The sequence below is a fragment of the Hyperolius riggenbachi genome, chromosome 6, assembly GCF_040937935.1.
Source record: "Hyperolius riggenbachi isolate aHypRig1 chromosome 6, aHypRig1.pri, whole genome shotgun sequence".
Taxonomy (NCBI): Eukaryota; Metazoa; Chordata; class Amphibia; order Anura; family Hyperoliidae; genus Hyperolius; species Hyperolius riggenbachi.
In genome coordinates this window covers 50,299,199-50,320,130 of record NC_090651.1, presented here as the reverse complement: position 1 = coordinate 50,320,130, position 20,932 = coordinate 50,299,199, and the positions used below count along the sequence as shown (strand labels likewise).

The following is a 20,932-nucleotide window of genomic DNA, read 5'->3' as shown; positions in this document are numbered from 1 at the left end:
CTAATAAAAAAAGTGTATACAGGGCCGGCCCTAGTCTTTTTGCCGCCTGAGGCAAAATTTAATAAAAAATCGCCGCCGCAACACCCCCCCCCCCCGCCCGTGGGTGGGGGGGGGGGGCCACCGAGTTGGAGGGGTAGCGGGCAGGAGGGGGGTATTGGGCCTAGCGGTGGGGAGGGGGTCGGAACCTCGCCTGGGTCCCTCAATCTGTGCTCTCCTCCAGCTGTAAATAGTTAAGTACAAGCGTATAGATTAAGAGGCAACGGGCGGGGATCACTCACCTTTTCCGCGTTCCAAAGTGCGCTCCACTGACGTCACTTCCTGCAACGCAGTCCACTTACAATACAGTGGGCGGCGTTGCAGGAAGTGACGTCAGTGGAGTGCTCACTGGAACGCGACAGAGGTGAGTGGTTCCCGCCCATTGCCTCTTAATCTACACACTGGTACTTAACTATTTACAGCTGGAAGGGAGCGCAGATCGGGGGACCCAGGCGAGGGACCCCCCACCGCTAGGCCCAATACCCCCTTTCTGCCCGCTACTCCCCCAGCTCGGCGGGTGGCCCCCCCACCCACGGACAGGCGGGTGCCACCCTCCCCAGATGTGCCACCTGAGGCAAATGTTTCACCCCGCCTCATGAGCAGGCCGGCCCTGGTATGTATGTATGTGTGTTATACATATACACATACACATATAGATAGATAGATAGATAGATAGATAGATAGATATATTATATATTTTCACTCACTCACCTAAAGGGTTATTAGGTTTACAGGTAGTGGAGACAGAAGGCTGAAGATCCCACTTCGCTCTGGAAAATGAATCGTGGATGAGCAGGGCAGTGCTGCACTAGTGGCACTAGCCCAAGTGTGTGTTTTTGTAAAAAAAAAAAAAAAAAAAAAAAAAAATTTGTAAATTCTGTTAGTGCCTCATAAATGTCCCCATCTGTTCACTAGGCAGATTTGTGAAATATGGTTACTGGTCCGTTAACATTCCTCTGACATGGTTAGGGATTACCGGTAACATTCCTCTGTTAGAGCTATAGATTGCCTTATGTAAAATATGATTGTCTGAACTTGCTTCTCTTCCTGCTGTATACTGTTACTGCCATTGAAAACATTTAGTTGGTCTATTTTAGTGTTGGGCGAACAGTGTTCGCCACTGTTCGGGTTCTGCAGAACATCACCCTGTTCGGGTGATGTTCGAGTTCGGCCGAACATCTGATGGTGTTCGGCCATATGGCCGAACTAAGAGCGCATGGCCGAACGTTCCCCGAACGTTCGGCTAGCACTGTGATTGGCCGAACGGGTCACGTGTAGTGTTGGGGGAACATCTAGATGTTCGGGCCGGACATGGTCGCGATGTTCGGGTGTTCGAGCCGAACTCCAAACATAATGGAAGTCAATGGGGACCCGAACTTTCGTGCTTTGTAAAGCCTCCTTACATGCTACATACCCCAAATTTACAGGGTATGTGCACCTTGGGAGTGGGTACAAGAGGAAAAAAAAATAGCAAAAAGAGCTTATAGTTTTTGAGAAAATCGATTTGAAAGTTTCAAAGGGAAAACTGTCTTTTAAATGCGGGAAATGTCTGTGTTCTTTGCACAGGTAACATGCTTTTTGTCGGCATGCAGTCATAAATGTAATACAGATAAGAGGTTCCAGGAAAAGGGACCGGTAACGCTAACCCAGCAGCAGCACACGTGATGGAACAGGAGGAGGGTGGCGCAGGAGGAGAAGGCCACGCTTTGAGACACAACAACCCAGGCCTTGCATGAGGACAAGAAGCGTGCGGATAGCAATTTGCATTTTGTCGCCATGCAGTCATAAATGTAATACAGATGAGAGGTTCAATAAACAGGGACCGGAAACGCTAACCCATCACAGATGTTCATTGTTCATGTTACTTGGTTGGGGTCCCGGGAGTGTTGCGTAGTCGTTTCCAATCCAGGATTGATTCATTTTAATTTGAGTCAGACGGTCTGCATTTTCTGTGGAGAGGCGGATACGCCGATCTGTGACGATGCCTCCGGCAGCACTGAAACAGCGTTCCGACATAACGCTGGCTGCCGGGCAAGCCAGCACCTCTATTGCGTACATTGCCAGTTCGTGCCAGGTGTCTAGCTTCGATACCCAATAGTTGAAGGGTGCAGATGGATTGTTCAACACAGCTATGCCATCTGACATGTAGTCCTTGACCATCTTCTCCAGGCGATCGGTGTTGGCGGTGGATCTGCACGCTTGCTGTTCTGTGTGCTGCTGCATGGGTGTCAGAAAATTTTCCCACTCCAAGGACACTGCCGATACCATTCCCTTTTGGGCACTAGCTGCGGCTTGTGTGGTTTGCTGCCCTCCTGGTCGTCCTGGGTTTGCGGAAGTCAGTCTGTCGGCGTACAACTGGCTAGAGGAGGGGGAGGATGTCAATCTCCTCTCTAAAGTCTCCACAAGGGCCTTTGACCTGTCTGGCTCTTTCTTCAAGCAGTTTTGGAACATTGTTTGTACCGTGGATCCAGAAAGGTATAAACCCAGTAATTGGTGTTGTCCAGAATGCGCACAATGCGTGGGTCGCGTTCAATGCAGTCCTAGGCCGAAGAGGTCATAGCCTAGGGTCACAAAAACCTGTTTATTTGGGCAATTTCAATGGTGGCGAGTCTGACGTACATAAATCTCAGCCATGGCCGTTAGCAACGTCTGAATTTCACGAAATGTCTCATGCAGGTAGAAGACATATTATTAGACTTGGATTCCAAAGATGGGGTCCCTACATCTCTGCAAACCAGAGTTACAGGGCTCCAAATTTGGTAAAATCCCCCATAGGCTTTCATTGGGCCTCCTATTTACAGTTCCAAAATCTCACATCTTTTCAAAGGGCAATTGCTCAGCAGTGGCAAATTTTCTAGCATTGTAGGGACCCTTAGGGGGAACATGACTGGTGAGTTTTGGGCCCCTAGGCCGAAGAGGGCATAGCCTAGGGTCACAAAAACCTGTTTATTTGGGCAATTTCAATGGTGGCGAGTCTGACGTACATAAATCGCAGCAATGGCCGTTAGCAACGTCCTGAATCTCACGAAATGTCTCATGCAGGTAGAAGACATATTGTTAGACTTGGATTCCAAAGATGGGGTCTCTACAAACCAGAGTTACAGGGCTCCAAAATTGGTAAAATCCCCCATAGGCTTTCATTAGGCCTACTATTTACCGTTCCAAAATCTCACACCATTTCAAAGGGCAATGGCTCAGCAGTGGCAAAACTAACCAGTCATGATCCCCCTAAGAGTCCCTACAATGCTAGAAAATTTGCTACTGCTGAGCCATTGCCCTTTGAAAAGATGTGAGATTTAGGAAAGTGAAATAGGGAGGCAATGAAAGCCTATGGGGGATTTTACCAATTTTGCACCCCTGTAACTCTGGTTTGCAGAGATGTAGGGACCCCATCTTTGGAATCCAAGTCTAACAATATGTCTTCTACCTGCATGAGACATTTCGTGAGATTCAGACGTTGCTAACGGCCATGGCTGAGATTTATGTACGTCAGCATCACTACCATTGAAATTGCCCAAATAAACAGGTTTTTGTGACCCTAGGCTATGACCTCTTTGGCCTAGGGGCCCAAAACTCACCAGTCATGTTCCCCCTAAGGGTCCCTACAATGCTAGAAAATTTGCCACTGCTGAGCAATTGCCCTTTGAAAAGATGTGAGATTTTGGAACTGTAAATAGGAGGCCCAATGAAAGCCTATGGGGGATTTTACCAAATTTGGAGCCCTGTAACTCTGGTTTGCAGAGATGTAGGGAACCCATCTTTGGAGCCCAAGTCTAACAATATGTCTTCTACCTGCATGAGACATTTCGTGAGATTCAGACGTTGCTAACGGCCATTGCTGCGATTTATGTACGTCAGACTCGCCACCATTGAAATTGCCCAAATAAACAGGTTTTTGTGACCCTAGGCTATGACCTCTTCGGCCTAGGACTGCATTGAACGTGACCCACGCATTGTGCGCATTCTGGACAACACCAATTACTGGGTTTATACCCTTCTGGATCCACGGTACAAACACAATGTTCCAAAACTGCTTGAAGAAAGAGTCCGACAGGTCAAAATGGAAGAATACCAGCAGGCCCTTGTGGAGACTTTAGAGAGGAGATTGACATCCTCCCCCTCCTCTAGCCAGTTGTACGCCGACAGACTGACTTCCGCAAACCCAGGACGACCAGGAGGGCAGCAAACAACACAAGCCGCAGCTAGTGCCCAAAAGGGAATGGTATCGGCAGTGTCCTTGGAGTGGGAAAATTTTCTGACCCCCATGCAGCAGCACACAGAACAGCAAGCGTGCAGATCCACCTCCAACACCGATCGCCTGGAGAAGATGGTCAAGGACTACATGTCAGATGGCATAGCTGTGTTGAACAATCCATCTGCACCCTTCAACTATTGGGTATCGAAGCTAGACACCTGGCACGAACTGGCAATGTACGCAATAGAGGTGCTGGCTTGCCCGGCAGCCAGCGTTATGTCGGAACGCTGTTTCAGTGCTGCCGGAGGCATCGTCACAGATCGGCGTATCCGCCTCTCCACAGAAAATGCAGACCGTCTGACTCAAATTAAAATGAATCAATCCTGGATTGGAAACGACTACGCAACACTCCCGGGACCCCAACCAAGTAACATGAACAATGAACATCTGTGATGGGTTAGCGTTTCCGGTCCCTGTTTATTGAACCTCTCATCTGTATTACATTTATGACTGCATGGCGACAAAATGCAAATTGCTATCCGCACGCTTCTTGTCCTCATGCAAGGCCTGGGTTGTTGTGTCTCAAAGCGTGGCCTTCTCCTCCTGCGCCACCCTCCTTCTGTTCCATCACGTGTGCTGCTGCTGGGTTAGCATTACCAGTCCCTTTTCCTGGAACCTCTTATCTGTATTACATTTATGACTGCATGCCGACAAAAAGCATGTTACCTGTGCAAAGAAAACAGACATTTCCCGCATTTAAAAGAGTTTTCCCTTTGAAACTTTCAAATCGATTTTCTCAAAAACTATAAGCTCTTTTTGCTAATTTTTTTTTCCTCTTGTACCCACTCCCAAGGTGCACATACCCTGTAAATTTGGGGTATGTAGCATGTAAGGAGGCTTTACAAAGCACGAAAGTTCGGGTCCCCATTGACTTCCATTATGTTCGGAGTTCGGCTCGAACACCCGAACATCGCGACCATGTTCGGCCTGTTCGGCCCGAACCCGAACATCTAGATGTTCGCCCAACACTAGTCTATTTGTGTATGTTCTTATAAAACATAAAATAAACAACTGTAAAACAGAAGTGTACCTACACTCGCCTAAAGGATTATTAGGAACACCTGTTTAATTTCTCATTAATGCAATTATCTGATCATCCAATCACATGGCAGTTGCTTCAATGCATTTAGGGGTGTGGTCCTGGTCAGTACAATGTCCTGAACTCCAAACTGAATGTCAGAATAGAAAATAAAGGTGATTTAAGCAATTCTGAGTGTGGCGTGGTTGTTGGTGCCAGACGGGCCAGTCTGAGTATTTCTCAATCTGCTCAGTTACTGGGATTTTCATGCACAACCATTTCTAGGGATTACAAAGAATGGTGTGAAAAGGGAAAAACATCCAGTATGCGGCAGTCCTGTGGGCAGAAGTGCCTTGTTGATGCTAGAGGTCAGAGGAGAATGGGCTGACTGATTTCAAGCTTGTAGAAGAGCAAAGTTGACTGAAATAACCACTTGTTACAACTGAGGTATGCAGCAAAGCATTTGTGAGGCCACAACACGCACTACCTTGAGGCGGATGGGCTTTGGGATGTGATGGAACGGGAGCATTGTGCCCTGGATGTGCATCCCACAAATCTCCATCAACTGCAAGATGCTATCCTATCAATATGGGCCAACATTTCTAAAGAATGCTTTCAGCACCTTGTTGAATCAATGCCACGTAGAATTAAGGCAGTTCTGAAGGCAAAAGGGGGTCAAACACCGTATCAGTATGGTGTTCCTAATAATCCTGTAGGTGAGAGTAAATGTAGATAGATATACAGTAGATAATAATATAAAATTTTGGTGTAAGGAGTAGCAATAAAGTTATTGAATGGAAGGGGTGGGGAAGTGGTTAATTGTGCAATATTTCTACCTGTGAAAAACCGTTCATTAAGTGCTTTCCCCTGTCAGGTTTGGCCTTTGCCTCTGGTCTGGCTGCAACACTCAACGTTGCTCACCTCCTGAAAGCCGGAGATGAGATAATCTGCACAAGTGACGTTTATGGAGGTAAGTAAAGTCTTGCTTTTGTTTTATTAAAGGGACTAAATTGTGTATGTTAATTTTTTAATTATTTTTTTTACACTTCTTACAAAAAAAAAATACAAAATCAAATGTGCTTCACTTTTTGTAATCAGGCGGAGACGAACAATACAGCTTACAAGCTATTTTTAAATGTAATTTTGCCCTCTTAAAATACAATGTATTTGCGATAATTCACCTTTAAGTGGGCAACTGAAGTTTCCCATGATGTATCACTCTGAATATGCAAATCCTCTTTATGCCCCTCAAAGTTAGGCACACACCCAGAACCACTGGTATATAGTGAGCCTGTAGCTAATAAATTGTACAGAGCCACATCGATCTGTAAAACGTATGAGCTATAGAGTCGCTATGCCAGTGCTCAACCGTGATATAGCCTAGTGTTGGCCATCAGCAGTTGCGTGTATGGCTGCTAATATTGGGTGACAATGCTGTATAATATTGTGATTGTAGACTGTGGTCGGTTATTGTATAGCTGTGTGCTGACTTGCATTACCACGTGGTGACAGGTGGCTTGTGTTAGGCATAGGTGTAGGAGGGTTCTAGTGCGTGGATAGAGTAGGGGAGGTTACGTAGAAGTGGCTGATGAAACAATATGGGCCTTCTTTATATATTCGCATATATTGTACGATCGGCATCACCCAGTGCCCAAAACTAGAAGCAGATGTATTATACGAACTGTGCAGAGAGATGACCGCACAGAGCTGTCAAATAGTGACACTGTTCTATTATTATTATTATTATTATTATTATTATTATTATTATTTAGAATTTATATAGCGCCAACTTCTTCTGCAGCAATTTACAGGGTATATTGTCTTGTCACTTAACTGAGTGACAAGAGGAGCTCGCAATTTAATCCCTGGCTACCAGTCTTATGTACAGTATGTATTGTGTAGTGTATGTATTGTAGTCTAGGGCCAATTAAGGGGGTATTCAATTAACTTATCTGTATGTTTTTGGGATGTGGGAGGAAACTTGAGTGCCCGGAGGAAACCCTAACAGACATTGGGAAAACATACAAACTCCTTGCAGATGTTGACCTGGCTGGGATATTTGAACCAGGGACCCAGTGCTGCAAGGCAAACCTATTATTCGCTAAGCCACCATTTTGCCTCTAGGAACTAATTATAATGGAAAGACTAGATGTTTCTTACTTCTTACTGATTAAGGGTGGCAAACCTCAGGAACTGGGAGATGAAAAAGGAACTCTGAACTCTGGTCCCCTACCTTTCGTGTCCTTACCTCTCCCTCTAGATTGTAAGCCTTTGGGCAGGGTCCTCCTCCTTTTGTGTCCTACCTGATCATGCACCTCCATTACTGTGCACCCATGCTATGCATCTGAGTGAACCTAACTTGCCTAATCTCCATGCTCCCATCCAGTGAGTGACTAAGCATTACCTTGTACTCATACTGTGCTGCATGATCTGGTCTTTCTTGTATTCCGGTATTGTCATTTTGCTGTATGTCACCCCTAAATATTGCCTGTAACCTAAACTAATGTCCATCGCTGCGTAATATGTTGGCGCTTTATAAATGCAATAAATAAATACAATACCACAAAACTTCATCAGTGCCACATTGTGCAATATTTCCAGGCAATTAAATAATGTGTGAAAGAAATACTGTTTACAAACCTTGGCTGCTATTGGGCAACCACAGTATCAGGCAGGTGGAGAACTCCTTCTCCAGGCAGATTGGATATCCTCTTCAGGATAGGTTGGATCGCATTCCAGAAAAAGGACCACTGGATAATTATCACAGAGGACACCCCTGGAGGAGGGGAAACCTGTACACAAAATAGGAGAAGGCACCCCCAATGTAGTATGCAATCAGTAAACGTGGGTAATTTGTACTTACCAGTGCCCTAGGCCTGCTGTCACCAAGCCCCCCCCCCCCCCCCCCCCCCCGCCACCACCACCACCACCACCACAAAACATTCTGGGCAACTATCTGACTAGCGATCACTGGTTTGAATGGGCTCATTTCAGTTGTGCTGCTGTGCCCCTCTTCGAACAAAGAATCGGTGGATGCTCTGTCCTCTCACGATGGAAATTTGCGCTCCTGCCCGAATGTGCACAGCAGCTGATAGTGTTCTGGGCATGCATACTTGAGAAATTACGGTGATGTATGATCGGTAGTTGTCAAGAATGCATAACACTATACTGGCCTCTGTTGCTGTGCACATCTGGGCAGGAAATTACAGGGAGCGCAAGTGGCCAGAGCATGCGCTGCTTCTTTATCCTCTGTGCGACTGGCTGCAGTCAGAGCCACAAACAGGTGACAGGGAGCGTGAGTGGCCAGAGCATGCGCTGCTTCTTTGTCCTCTGTGCGACCGGCTGCAGTCGGAGCCAGGAAACATCCTGTCAAGACCCACTTTGGATGTTCTGTTGTAATTACAGTGGACCTGAACTCAGAACTTCCTCTCTGCTCTAAAAGATACGCAACAACATAACCTTTACATAAAAACATTTTTGTTACAGCTGATACAAATCCTGCAATAAATAGACAGTGTGTCTAATTCCTACTTTCATGGAAGCACATCTATTAACATCTTGTGCTTTAAAATAAGCTTATATGCTGTGGCAGTCAGGTGACACAGGGAAGATATCACACTTGTGATTAGACACAGATGTGGAAGAATTCGAAAGGCTCTCTAAATACATACAGGGTGCATTTCTCTGTTTACCTTCTGTCCTGTGCAAGAGTTCAGCTCCACTTTAAAGCATCTGAATGACATTTATTTATATTTGCTGAAAAAAATCTACGTATCTCTTTTGAATGCTGAATGTGCATATGGTGGTGTGCTCTAACATATTGGCAGTATACAGGAACAAAGTCTGAAGAAGGTTTATTAGCAGAAAGATTACTCTTTTTCTTTTAAGCCAATAAATGGTATCATCCCGATTCAAACCTCTCTGCTTTTGCTGATGGCTAAGATGGTAGAATGCTCTAATGCTACAGGAAAGCAGAAGGATGCCAAACCATACACACTAGCATAGAGGTAGTAACAGCTCAGGTGACAGTGACAGTTTAGCAATGAAAGGGAAGCATACAGCATTTTTATTCTAGGCTGCAGCAGTTCTCATAGATGGTCAGAGCTGACGGACAGAAAATGAGTCAGGAAAGAGTTAACTTAAGCAGAGACGAGATCACTGGCTAGGAAGAAAAAAAAGCAATAAATTATGGCTAGATAAGAAAGTGTAATTTACAACTGCTGGGGTCAGTGTCACAGCTGTAAAAAAGAAGGCAAAGAAACTAGCAGAAATGTTTGTGAATGCCTGCATTAGAACTCAGCGGAACTTAGTTTTATCTGCTTTGTAATGTAAATCCCTGGTATTTCTCACATCCACTTGTACTGTATGTCGATCATAATTGGATCATCAGGTGACCGTTATGATTGATCCTGATTGTTATAACACATCAGTAAGTGAGAGGTGCAGGGATTGGGGAACTCTGGATTTCAGCTATTAGTGCAGAGCAGGGCGCTGGATGGCTGCGCTGCGGGAACAGAGGAGATGATTTACTTTGACATATGAGCTCTTCTCTCTCCAAGTCATGCCGCCCTTCTGATCTTATCTGATTTTATCGCCCTAGGCCAAGGCCTTTGTGGCCTTTGCAGAAATCCGGGCCTGAAAGCTCCCAGTCAGTACTATAGACCTGAGGAAGCAGGCAGGTCACGCGAAATGTGTTGTCTTTTCCTGTGTCCAATAAATTATCTTTAAACCTCCTACTTCAAGTAAGAATGTTTAATTACCCATGTTTACCAATTGCATACTACATTGGGGTGCCTACCCCCATTTTGTGTGCTTATGTTTTTGTTTTGTTTTTTGTCTGACAGGCACAAACCGGTATTTTAGAAGCATTGCAACAGAAATGGGTCTGAAGGTGAAGTTTGTTGACTGCTCGAACCTGAAATGCCTGGAAGCTGCCATTACACCTCAAACCAGGGTAAGACAATCACATTGAGGGAATGTGCAAACAAAAAATGACCTATTTGAGTTAGGGTTTGTTTCCACCAGACTCATTGCTATGCGGAAACCGCTCTGCAAGGGAACTGCAACCAATATACATCATTGGAGTAGTTTCTATTAATGCAAATTTACCGCCTGGGGGAATTTCGGATAGCATGCTGCAGTTTTAGACAACACGCATCCGAGTCCCCATAGCCGACGACTGGAAGCCACAGGACTCCGCATCCGTTTGTACAGAAGACAACCGGAAGTACTTGTGGAGGGATGCGTGGCGATTTCCTCGCATCCTAAGCGCCAGTGGAAACGGGCCCTTAGTGATGGATGACAAGGCAGCCAAATACTTTAGATGTTGAGGTTTAAATATGTAAGTGAAGGAAAAGAGATGTTCAGCCCCATGACCAATGCCATGTAGTTGGTAGGGCTTGTTTACGAGTGTGATCACATGATAGAAGGGGGGCAGGGTCAGATCGCCAATTCAGGATGGCCACATCTTCAGCACCAGCACTGCTGGACCAGAGGTAAGTGGTACATATTTTAGGCAAGGTATTATTGTTCAGCAATTTAGCTTATAAATACCTTGCTTGCACACTTACTGTGTTGCACCGGAAGTTTCCAAATCGCCGTCTAGCTGAAGCAAAATTAGCAGCGCATTACCATATGACTCCTGCGGGGGTGGAAGTCATTGGAGTGAATGGGTGATGCAGGAATTTTATCAACGGGAGCACGGTGCAGCGTGCATGTGCAGACCGACATTGATCCCACTGATGTACTTCTGCTCAGCAGGAAATACGTCACTAAGGGTGGAGCGGAGCTATGCATATGACCCCGTCAGCGCAATCTGAAGCAGGGTCATATGTCTGTCATTTTTTTTGCGTTGCGGTGAAATACGGCAAGAGAATCGCATCCGCAATGCAAAAGAGTGTAAAACCGGCATTAATCTTTTGATCAATCTCAGGTGTGCAAACAGAGAATTTGCAAGGGCTCTGCATTACTCAAGTACAAAGATTTCAGAGCATTCTGTAAATCAAAATACAATTCAAAGAGTTCCGTTACTATGGTGGCAAATGCTACAAATTCACACCCATGGCAAATGGAAAAGAGTTTCTTTTTAAAACTATACAAAAAAATAACTTGTCCTCCTCCTATTAGATGAGGAATCTTTTTCATTAAAAGGGGAATTCTACATTTTACTTTATTTTTGTGTCATTTGCAGCTTATATGGGTTGAAACTCCCACCAACCCAACATTAACAGTAATTGACATTAAAGGCTGTGCTGATATCGCCCGAAAGCATAAAGACGTCCTTCTAGCTGTCGACAACACATTTATGTCCGCATATTTCCAAGTAAGTACTTTACTTTATTTTATTTATTTTCTACTCAGTGTCTGATAGCTTTGTAAGCAAAGTGCTCAGATATTATGCATCTTGTATCAAGTAAGGCTTGTGCAACTACAAATCCTGTTTGGTCACATTATCTGATGCTGTTCAATTGAAGGCGTTAACAGCTGGTACATCACACTGCTGCTCAGAGTACAAGGGGGAAGGCACAGATGGACGTCTGAGAAAATTGTAGCCTTGAAGCCTTGAGCAAGAGTGCAGGAAGTCGCTGGCTGAAGGACTAATGACTTCATACTTTAATGCCTGGCATACACGGGTCGATTCAGTGGCCGATTAGCCTCCGGATCGACGTCCGCGCGGCTCGATTCCCGCCGGCGCTCCTTATCAGCCACTCGATTCCCCGCTATTGTCGGATCGAGCGGGGAATCCGGCAGGTCATCGGACCTGTCTGATATCAATCGCGCCATCAGCGGCTTGATTGATAAGCCTGCAGTCGAGCCGTGTATGCCAGGCATAAGGTGGCTACTAACAATACAATTTGCAGAACGATTGTTTACGAATGATTCTTTGTATGAACAATGGGAAATAATCGTTTGGGATTAATAATGGACAGAAATCTTCTAAACAATCTGATCAGATTAATGAAATTGATCTGAATTCCGTAAAGATTTCATTAATCTGATCAGATTGTTTAGGAGATATTTGTCCATAAGTGGTCCCAAACTATCGTTTCCGTTTGTAAACGATTGGCGAATTGTATACTTAGTGGCCACCTTAAGAGGTGATTTCTCGACCATGAGCTAATCACAGAGCTTCTACACAGATTTAAAAAAACAAAAACCCACCTTTTTTAGGCCCGGTGCACACCAAAACCTGCTAGCAGATCCGCAAAATGCTAGCAGATTTTGAAAGCTTTTTCTTCTCTGTAGCGTTTCACCTAGCATTTTGCGGTTTTGGGAAGCGTTTTTGGTGTAGTAGATTTCATATATTGTTACAGTAAAGCTGTTACTGAACAGCTTCTGTAACAAAAACACCTGCAAAACCGCTCTGAACTGCCGTTTTTTCAGAGCGGTTTGAGTTTTTCCTATACTTTACATTGGAAGCAGAAACGCCTCCGCAATCCAAAAAAATGCCTCACCCCGGGAGTTTGCGTTTCAGCAAAACGCCTCCTGCTCCGGTGTGAACCACCCCATTGAGATACATTGACTAAGCGTATCCGCAGCCGCAAACTGCTGCAAAAACGCCAAAAAACCCGCTCGGTGTGCACCAGCCCTAAATGAGGATCTACCCAGTGCTACAAAAACATCTGTCTGGAGATTCAGGCTACATTCACATTTGGGGTGTTGCATTGCAAAAGCAGGATTGCAATGCTGGAGGGAAAGTTGCATGGTGCGACATACGTGCGGTGCAATCAGTGTTGCCAACCGCCCGTAAATTTTACGGGCAGCCCGTAAATTTTGATACAAAATAAGCTGCCCGTGAATTCCGTAATGAATTCAGCAGCATCCGTAAGGGCGGCCAGTCGGCCGCCCGCCCTGTTGCAGGAGGACAGCAGCGCAGTGGAGGAAGAGCTGTGGGCAGCGGTGGAGAAGGGGGGCAATCTTCTCCCCCCCCCCCCTCACCTTAGTGCTCTCCCTCCCTCCCTCGCTGACTGTCCCCTCCTGATCGTGGCGTTTGGCAGCGAGCGGGACTTGCCTTCCGTCTCGCTCCAAGCGCCGGAAGTTCTGCTGCTCTGGTGTGGACCAGACCAGAGTAGCGGCACATCATCCCGCGCCGCCGATGAGACGCAGGTAAGTTCCGCTCGCTGCCGCCTGCCAGCCACTCAGCACTTAGTTCAGGAGGGGAGAGCGAGCGAGGGAGAGCACTAAGGTGAGGGAAAGGGATGAGATTGCCCCCCTTCTCCTCTGCTGATGCCACAGCTCTCCCTCCACTGCGCTGCTCCCATCCTGCTGGGGGGGGGGGGGGGGGTCACCTGGCTACCTATTGTGGGCACATATACCTCTGGCTACATATACTGGGCACATATAACCCTGACTACATATACTGGGCACATATACCCCCTGGCTACCTATTGTGGGCACATATACCCCGCCTACATATACTGGGCTCATATACCCCTGGCTACATATACTGGGCACATATACCCCTGCCTACATATACTGGGGACATATACTGTACCTCTGGCTACATATACTGGGCACATATATCCCTGACTACATATACTGAGGATGCTGGCTGTTTGCCATTATGTGCATTTACTGGTGAAAAGCTGCCTTATGTGCATTTACTGGTGAAAAGCTGTCTCTCTCTCATTACGTGCATTTACTGGTGAAAAGCTGTCTCTCATTACGTGCATTTACTTGCCATGCCCACTTTCGTCGCCGTGGCACGCTGCAAATTTCCTCGAACATGTTGCCCCCTACCCATTTGACTGCCCCCTTATGTGTGCCAGTCTAGAACCGGCCCTGTACCCCTGCCTACATATACTGGGCACATATACCCCTGGCTACCTGTTCTGGGGACATCTCTCCCCCTGGCTACCTGTTATGGGGACATCTATACCCCTGGCCACCTATTCTGGGGACACCTATAGACCTGGGGCTACCTATTTTTGGGGAACCACTGCTGTCAGATTAAATGTATTTTGGGGAACTGCTGCCAGATTATGTGTATGTTAGGGGAATCACTGCTGCCAGATTACATCTATTTTCTGGGAACCACTGCCATATTGTCTGTATTTTGGAAGAACCTCTGCCAGATTACGTGGATTTTTGGTAAAATACTGTAAGATCACATGTATTTTGGGGGAAGGGGGGGGGGAAAACACTATGGCAGAGCTCAATCTTCCCTGGCAGACTTTTTACAGCAATACTAAAATCATGTATATTTGGCCCCACCCATGACCACGCCCACATTCTGCTGCGTGACCACGCCTTTTTTTTTTTTTTTTTTTTTTTTTTTTTTTTTTTTGTCAGTTAAAAAAAAACTTTGGCAGTAAATTTTTTTTAGGTATTTGTCAGTAAAAAATAACGTGAAAGGTTGGCAACACTGGGTGCAATACATACAAAGTTATGCACGTACAACCTAATTGCCACTTTATCAGTATGGTGAATGTCACTTATTCTCATTCACTTTTTTTTTTTTTTTTTTTTTTTTTTTTTTTTTTTTTTTGGTGGCAATAGGGGATGGTCAATGAAATGCAAATAATTCCAAGTTGAAGCAGGATTATCTACATTCTGTATGCAAATTTATGCAGCTTGCAAAATGGACCAGTTGAATTCCTTGCATATTTGCTGGTATGCTCACATATCTGCCCTATGTATGTTTCAGCGACCTCTGGCTCTCGGTGCCCATATCTGTATGTATTCAGCAACTAAGTACATGAATGGTAAGCAAGTTGGTGCTTCTGTGAGTCTGAAATGTGCAGTTCCAGCTTTGTCCAGTAGAGGCTGATCTTGTGCTTTGATTAAAAAGTCTTCCGCTGCTTTTCTTCACCACTATTGTACTTGGCTTGTCCTGATGCTCGCTATGGCCTCAATTCACTAAGCTTATCTCCTGTTCCAGAGTTAAGACAGGCTGTTTATTAACTGTGTGTGAAAATAACTACAGAGGAGGTAAATTACCTACAGAGGAGGTAAATTAACTACAGAGGAGGTAACTTGAGGAATGAAAAGATAAGATTACTTTCTTACTGTGTGGTGGTAAGTTTTCTCTTGCCTTATTATCTCCAGCATGATCTTAGTGAATTGAGGCCTATGTCTTATCCTTTTCAAATTTAACTTTTTTATTGGTACTTGTTAGAAGACAATTACAACATAAGCGTTGTACCAGTAGAATTTTCTTTTACATCAAACATTCTGTGAAAAAATATATACTATAAATAATGAACAAAGTAGAACATTGCATATAGTATTACTATTCACTATATTACTTTGTTGCTAAACTTTTACACATAGCTTTGTTCATACAAAGTAATTCCATTTTAGCTTGTCATGTTTCATATTCATCATTGTTATAAGATCAATACTTTGTTAATGGCTTTGGAACGATTTCTCTAGTAAGGCCACATCTAGAATATTGAATTCAGTTCTGGGCACCACATTACAGGAAAGATATTGCAGTTTTAGAGCAGGTGCAGAGACGGGCAACAAAAGTGATACGAGGGATGGAAGGTCTCGCTTACCAAGAAAGGTTAGATAAACTGGGTTTATTTAGTCTAGAGAAAAGATGCCTTAGAGGGGATCTAATTAACATGTATTAATACATCAGAGGGCAATATAAAAGCTTGGCGGATGAGCTTTTTGTTCCTAGGCCTTCTCAAAGGACTAGAGGACATGATCTGTGCATAGGGGAAAAAAAGGTTTTAGACATTTATTTAGGAAAGGGTTCTTTACAGTAAGAGTGATTAAGATGTGGAATGCATTGCCATAGGAAGTAGTTATGGCAAATTCTATATCTGCATTTAAAGGGGGCTTATATGCTTTCCTTGCATTGAAAGACATCCATGGCTACAATTACTAGGTAATGCCTAATGATGTTGATCCAGGGATTTTATCTAAATGCCATCTGGAGTCGGGAAGGATTTTTTTTCTCTTTTGGGGCTAATTGGACCATGTCTTGTAAGGGTTTTTCGCCTTCCTTTGGATCAACAGGGATATATGACGGAGCAGGCTGGTGTTGTACTGTGTTATCTGGTTGAACTCGATGGACGTATGTCTGTTTTTTTGTTTTTGTTTCCAACCCAAATAACTAACTTTATTTTTAAATTGGGTGTTCTCATCCTTTACGCTTACTTACTTATTTCCTGTTCCTCCCACTGGGCAGTTGCCAATGTCTACCTTTTGGCAAGGAACTTCAATTCTTCCCAAGTCTTCCTAGACTCTCTCTTCAGTTCTTCTTTCTAAGTTGTCTTTGGCCAGCTTTATTTTCACTGGGGGCAATTGCGGATTGTTGATGACCGGCAAAGTGGTAGTGCAGTGTCACCCTAGGAGGGTGAGGGGTATCTGGTTGATGAAATTCGAGTGACGGACCTCAGAAAGCAGAGAGATCGTAGGAAACAACATGCCTGGACTGCCAGATGTGGTATTTCTAGGAAATGAATTATTGTGTGCAATACCACAGTAGCAGGCAGATGGAGAATTATGTCTCCAGGGGGATTGGGTATCCTCTTCAGATTGGGTTGCACTCCAGAAAAAGGCCCACTGGATAATTATCTTAGGGGACACCCCAGGGGGGGAGAAGGGGAAAACTGTACACAAAATGGGTGTAAGTGCCCCAATGTAGTATGCAATACGTAAACGTGGTTAATGAAACCATATTACCTAAGGTGGGAGGGATAAATAATAATATTTTTGGGACATAGGAAAAGATACATTTTTGGGATGTCTATGGCATTCTTTATGTACTGTAGACCTGAGGAAGCGGGCAAGTCCCGCAAAACGATTCCTTCATTTTCTATTGTTTTTAAACCTGCAACCTGAGGTAATATTGTTTTGTTACCCACATTTACCCATTGTGATGCTGACCTCATTCTTTGGGTCCCCATCACTTTGGGGCATTTTGCGTACCCTATGAGGGTGTCCTCATATGAAATCTTCCTGCTTTGCGGCACACATGCACATTGAGTCTAGCTGCGGAGAAGTATGCGTCATGTCCGCCCAATCTATACGTCACTACTTTTCCTCTGATAGCCGTGCCTCTGGCCTCCTCCCTGCGGCGTGAGCGCTATCTCACAGGTCTGGTCCAGAAACTGAGACTAACGCAGCCGTTCCGGGACAAAGTAATCACACTGCTAAGAAGGGTGATTAATAAACAATTGATTAAGGTAAGATTGGCTTAAAAAAAATTTGTTCGGACATTCCCTTTAACTGCTTAACGTCTGCTTCACGCCGATGAGCGGCAGCCCCAGGACCACTCCACGCCAATTGGCGTGAAGTCCTAAGGGCAGAGATTGCAGGGGATCACGCACGCCTAAGCGTGTTCATCCCTGCTTGAATGATGGAGCACCACTCCATCATCAGCCTCCCAGCTGCTTTTGCCGCTAGGAGACTGTTAGACATCGAAACCGCTGTCTATTTACTTGGCACAGCGCTGCGATGTACTGGGGACAGCCGTGTGACACGGCTGTCCCTCTGAGCAGCAGACTGAGGCCTATGACCGCCGATCTCTCTGATTGGCTGGCGGGGGAACAGATAGAAGGGGGGGGGGGGGGGGGATCGCTTGTGTGCTGAGTTGTACGGCCCTGCAGTCAGCCCTTAAAGCTGCAGTGGCCTATTTTGTAAAAAAATAAATAAATAAATAAAAATGGCCTGGTCACTAGGGGGGTTTAAGACTGCGGTCCTCAAGTGGTTAAGTGATGCTCTCTAGTGCTCACTTCCTGTGGCGGAAATACAAAGTGCACAGAAGTGTATTGACAAAATACACTTCCACGCGAACGCCTAGCAGCCTAAAAAAAAAATCTAAGACATCACATTGGATACTTCCGGCGCATTGCATCGCACCATGGTAGGTATAAAATGGACCATAGGTTTTCATTGCTTTAACGTTACCCTGTGGTAAAAAATGGTAACGCAACACAATGAAAACATCCCAGTGTGAAGGGGGCCTTCGGGATTCAGAGTATTCTAGGTATATAGATCCAGGATGAACGTATATCTGTGCTTATATCATGTAGCTTTGCCTTGGGTCAGGTGACCTTTAAATTCATGCTGGGTACACACTATCAGATTTTTCTGGCAGATTTACTGTCAGATCGATTATTTCCAACATGTCCGATCTGATTTCCGATAGGAGTGAATGGAAAACGGTCTTAAATTGATCGGAAATCAGATCGGACATGTTGAAAATGATCGCTCTGATAGTAAATCTCCCAGAAAATCTCAGTGTGTACCTAGCATTAAATAATGAAAATAGCAAATTTATTCTTTAGCACGTTGAAGGTGCTTTTTCAAACCGCTTTCTCTTTACATCCTCTAAATAGCACAGAAAATGTTCTTCATTTTTAGAAAAGACCACAATAATTATATTAAAAGTTAGGACTAAAGATTAGGTTTTATTTTATTATTTACTAGCTGATTGCCCGGCGTTGCCCGGGTAAGTATTTGGCTGGTGTTGGCTCCGCCTACTTTTTCTAACCCTAACACACAATTACTCACTGACCAAGTTTGTGAGCTTTGCGGTCTTTGGTATCAATAATCTGCATTGAAATGAAACAAATCTGATTGGCTGTGTGTGGCTCCACCCCCTTTTCTGAATTTGAACCCCAGTCACCCAATAACCAACTGTACCAGGTTTGAGGCCTGTGCCATTAACAGTTCAAGAATGGTAGCAATTAAATATTCCCCTTGAAAAGCAACAGGTGAAGTTTGATTCACTTTTGTAGGCTCCACCCACTTTTCTGAATATTAATTCCAGTCATCCATTGACCAACTGTGCAAAGTTTAAAAACCCTGGCATTAACAGTGTAAGAATGGCTGCAGTTTACATGTTCCCAGTGAAATTTGTATTTATCTCCACCCATTGATGACCCGGCATTGCCCAGGTATGTATTTGACTGGTGTTGGCTCCGCCCACTTTCTAACCCTAACACACAAACACTCAATGACCAAGTTTGTGAGCTTTGGGGTCCTTGGCATCAATAATTTGTATATTCCCATAGAAATTAAACAAATCAGATAGGCTGTTTGTGGCTCCGCCCCTCTCCAGCATTTAAACCCCAGTCACCCAATGACCAACTGTAGCAGGTTTGAGGCATCTGCTATTAACAGTGTAAAAATGGCAGCAATTTAAATATTCCACTTGAAAATCAACAGGTAAATTTTGATTGGCTATTATAGGCTCCACCCACTTCCCTGAATATTAATCTCAGTCACTCGGTGACCATCTGGGCAAAGTTTGGGAACCCTGAAATAAACAGTGTAAGAAGGGTTGCAGTTTACACTTTCCTAGTGAAATTTGTTTTTCGCTCCGCCCACTTTTTGTAACCTGGACACAAAGTCACTCAATGATCATGTTTGTAAGCTTTGGGTCCTTGGCATCAATAATTTGTATTTTCCCAGTGAAATTAAACACATCCGATTGGCGGTTTGTGGCTCTGTTCCCTTTTCTGAATTTGAACCTCAGTGACCCAATGACCAACTGTACCAGGTTTGAGGCTTGTGCCATTAACAGTGCAAGAATGGCAGCAATTTTAATATTGTCCTTGAAAAGTGACATGTGATTTTTGATTGGCATTTTAGGCTCCACCCACTTTTTTGAATATTAATCCCAGTCACCCAGTAACCAGCTATGCTAAGTTTGAGAACCCTGCCATTAACAGTGAAGAAGGCACTTTACAATTACAGTTACAATTTCCCAGAAAAATCTGTTTTTAACTCCACCCACTTTGTGTGACCTTGACACAGTCACTACTCAATGACCAAGTTTGCGAGCTTTTGGGTTCCTGGCATCAGACTTGTGCTAATGGAAGCAGTTTATCCAGCAAAGAAATCTGGCTGTTTTTGGCTCCACCCCTTTACTGAATTTGAACCCCAAACACTTAACGACCGACTGTAGCAGGTTTGAGGCCTCTCAACAGTGTGAGAATGGCTGCAGTTTCAATATTCCCCTTGAAAATCAATAGGTGAATTTTGATTGGCTCTTGTAGGCTCCACCTACTTTTCCGAATATTAATCCTAGTGACCCAGTGACCATCTGTGTGAAGTTTGAGAACCCTACCATTAACAGTGTAAGAAAAGCTGCAGTTCACATTTTCCCATGTAAAAAGTTAGTTGTTTTTGGCTCCGCCCACTATTTCTAATCTTGACATACAGTCACTTAACAACCAAGTTTATGAGCTTTGGGGTCTTTGGCATCAATAAGTCGCATTTTACCATTGAAATTGAACAAATCTGATTGGCATTTTTTGGCCCGATCCCTTCAGAATTTAAACCCCAGTCTCCCAGTGACTAACTGTAGCAGATGTTAGGCCTCTGCCCTTAAGAGTGCATGAATTGCAGCAATGTAAATATTCCCCTTGAAAATCAAAAGGTGAATTTTGATTGGCTGCTGTAGGCTCCACCCACTTTTCTGAATATTAGTCCCAGTCACCCAGTGGCCAACTGTGTCACGTTTGAGAACCTTGCCAATAACAGAATGGCTGAAATCAATCTAACAAATCTGATTGGCTGTTTGTGGCTCCACCCCTTTAGTGAATTTGGACCCCAGTCACCCAATGACTGACTGTATCAAGTTTGAGGCCTCTGCCACTAACAGTGTAAGAATAGTAGCAATGTGAATATTCCCCTTGAAAATCAATAGGTACATTTTG

At 44.6% G+C, this 20,932-nt stretch overlaps 1 protein-coding gene across 1 annotated transcript in view; it reads left to right on the top strand.

Annotated features, from left to right (window-relative positions):
* The window catches only part of CTH (cystathionine gamma-lyase), a 61,513-nt gene that overhangs the window by 30,161 nt on the left and 10,420 nt on the right, over window positions 1-20,932 (top strand). The window contains exons 3-6 of the mRNA XM_068239231.1: window positions 6,184-6,279; window positions 10,154-10,263; window positions 11,500-11,631; window positions 14,956-15,013. Of these exons, the coding sequence (XP_068095332.1) occupies window positions 6,184-6,279; window positions 10,154-10,263; window positions 11,500-11,631; window positions 14,956-15,013 (396 nt within the window). The remainder of the gene's footprint in view (window positions 1-6,183; window positions 6,280-10,153; window positions 10,264-11,499; window positions 11,632-14,955; window positions 15,014-20,932) is intronic.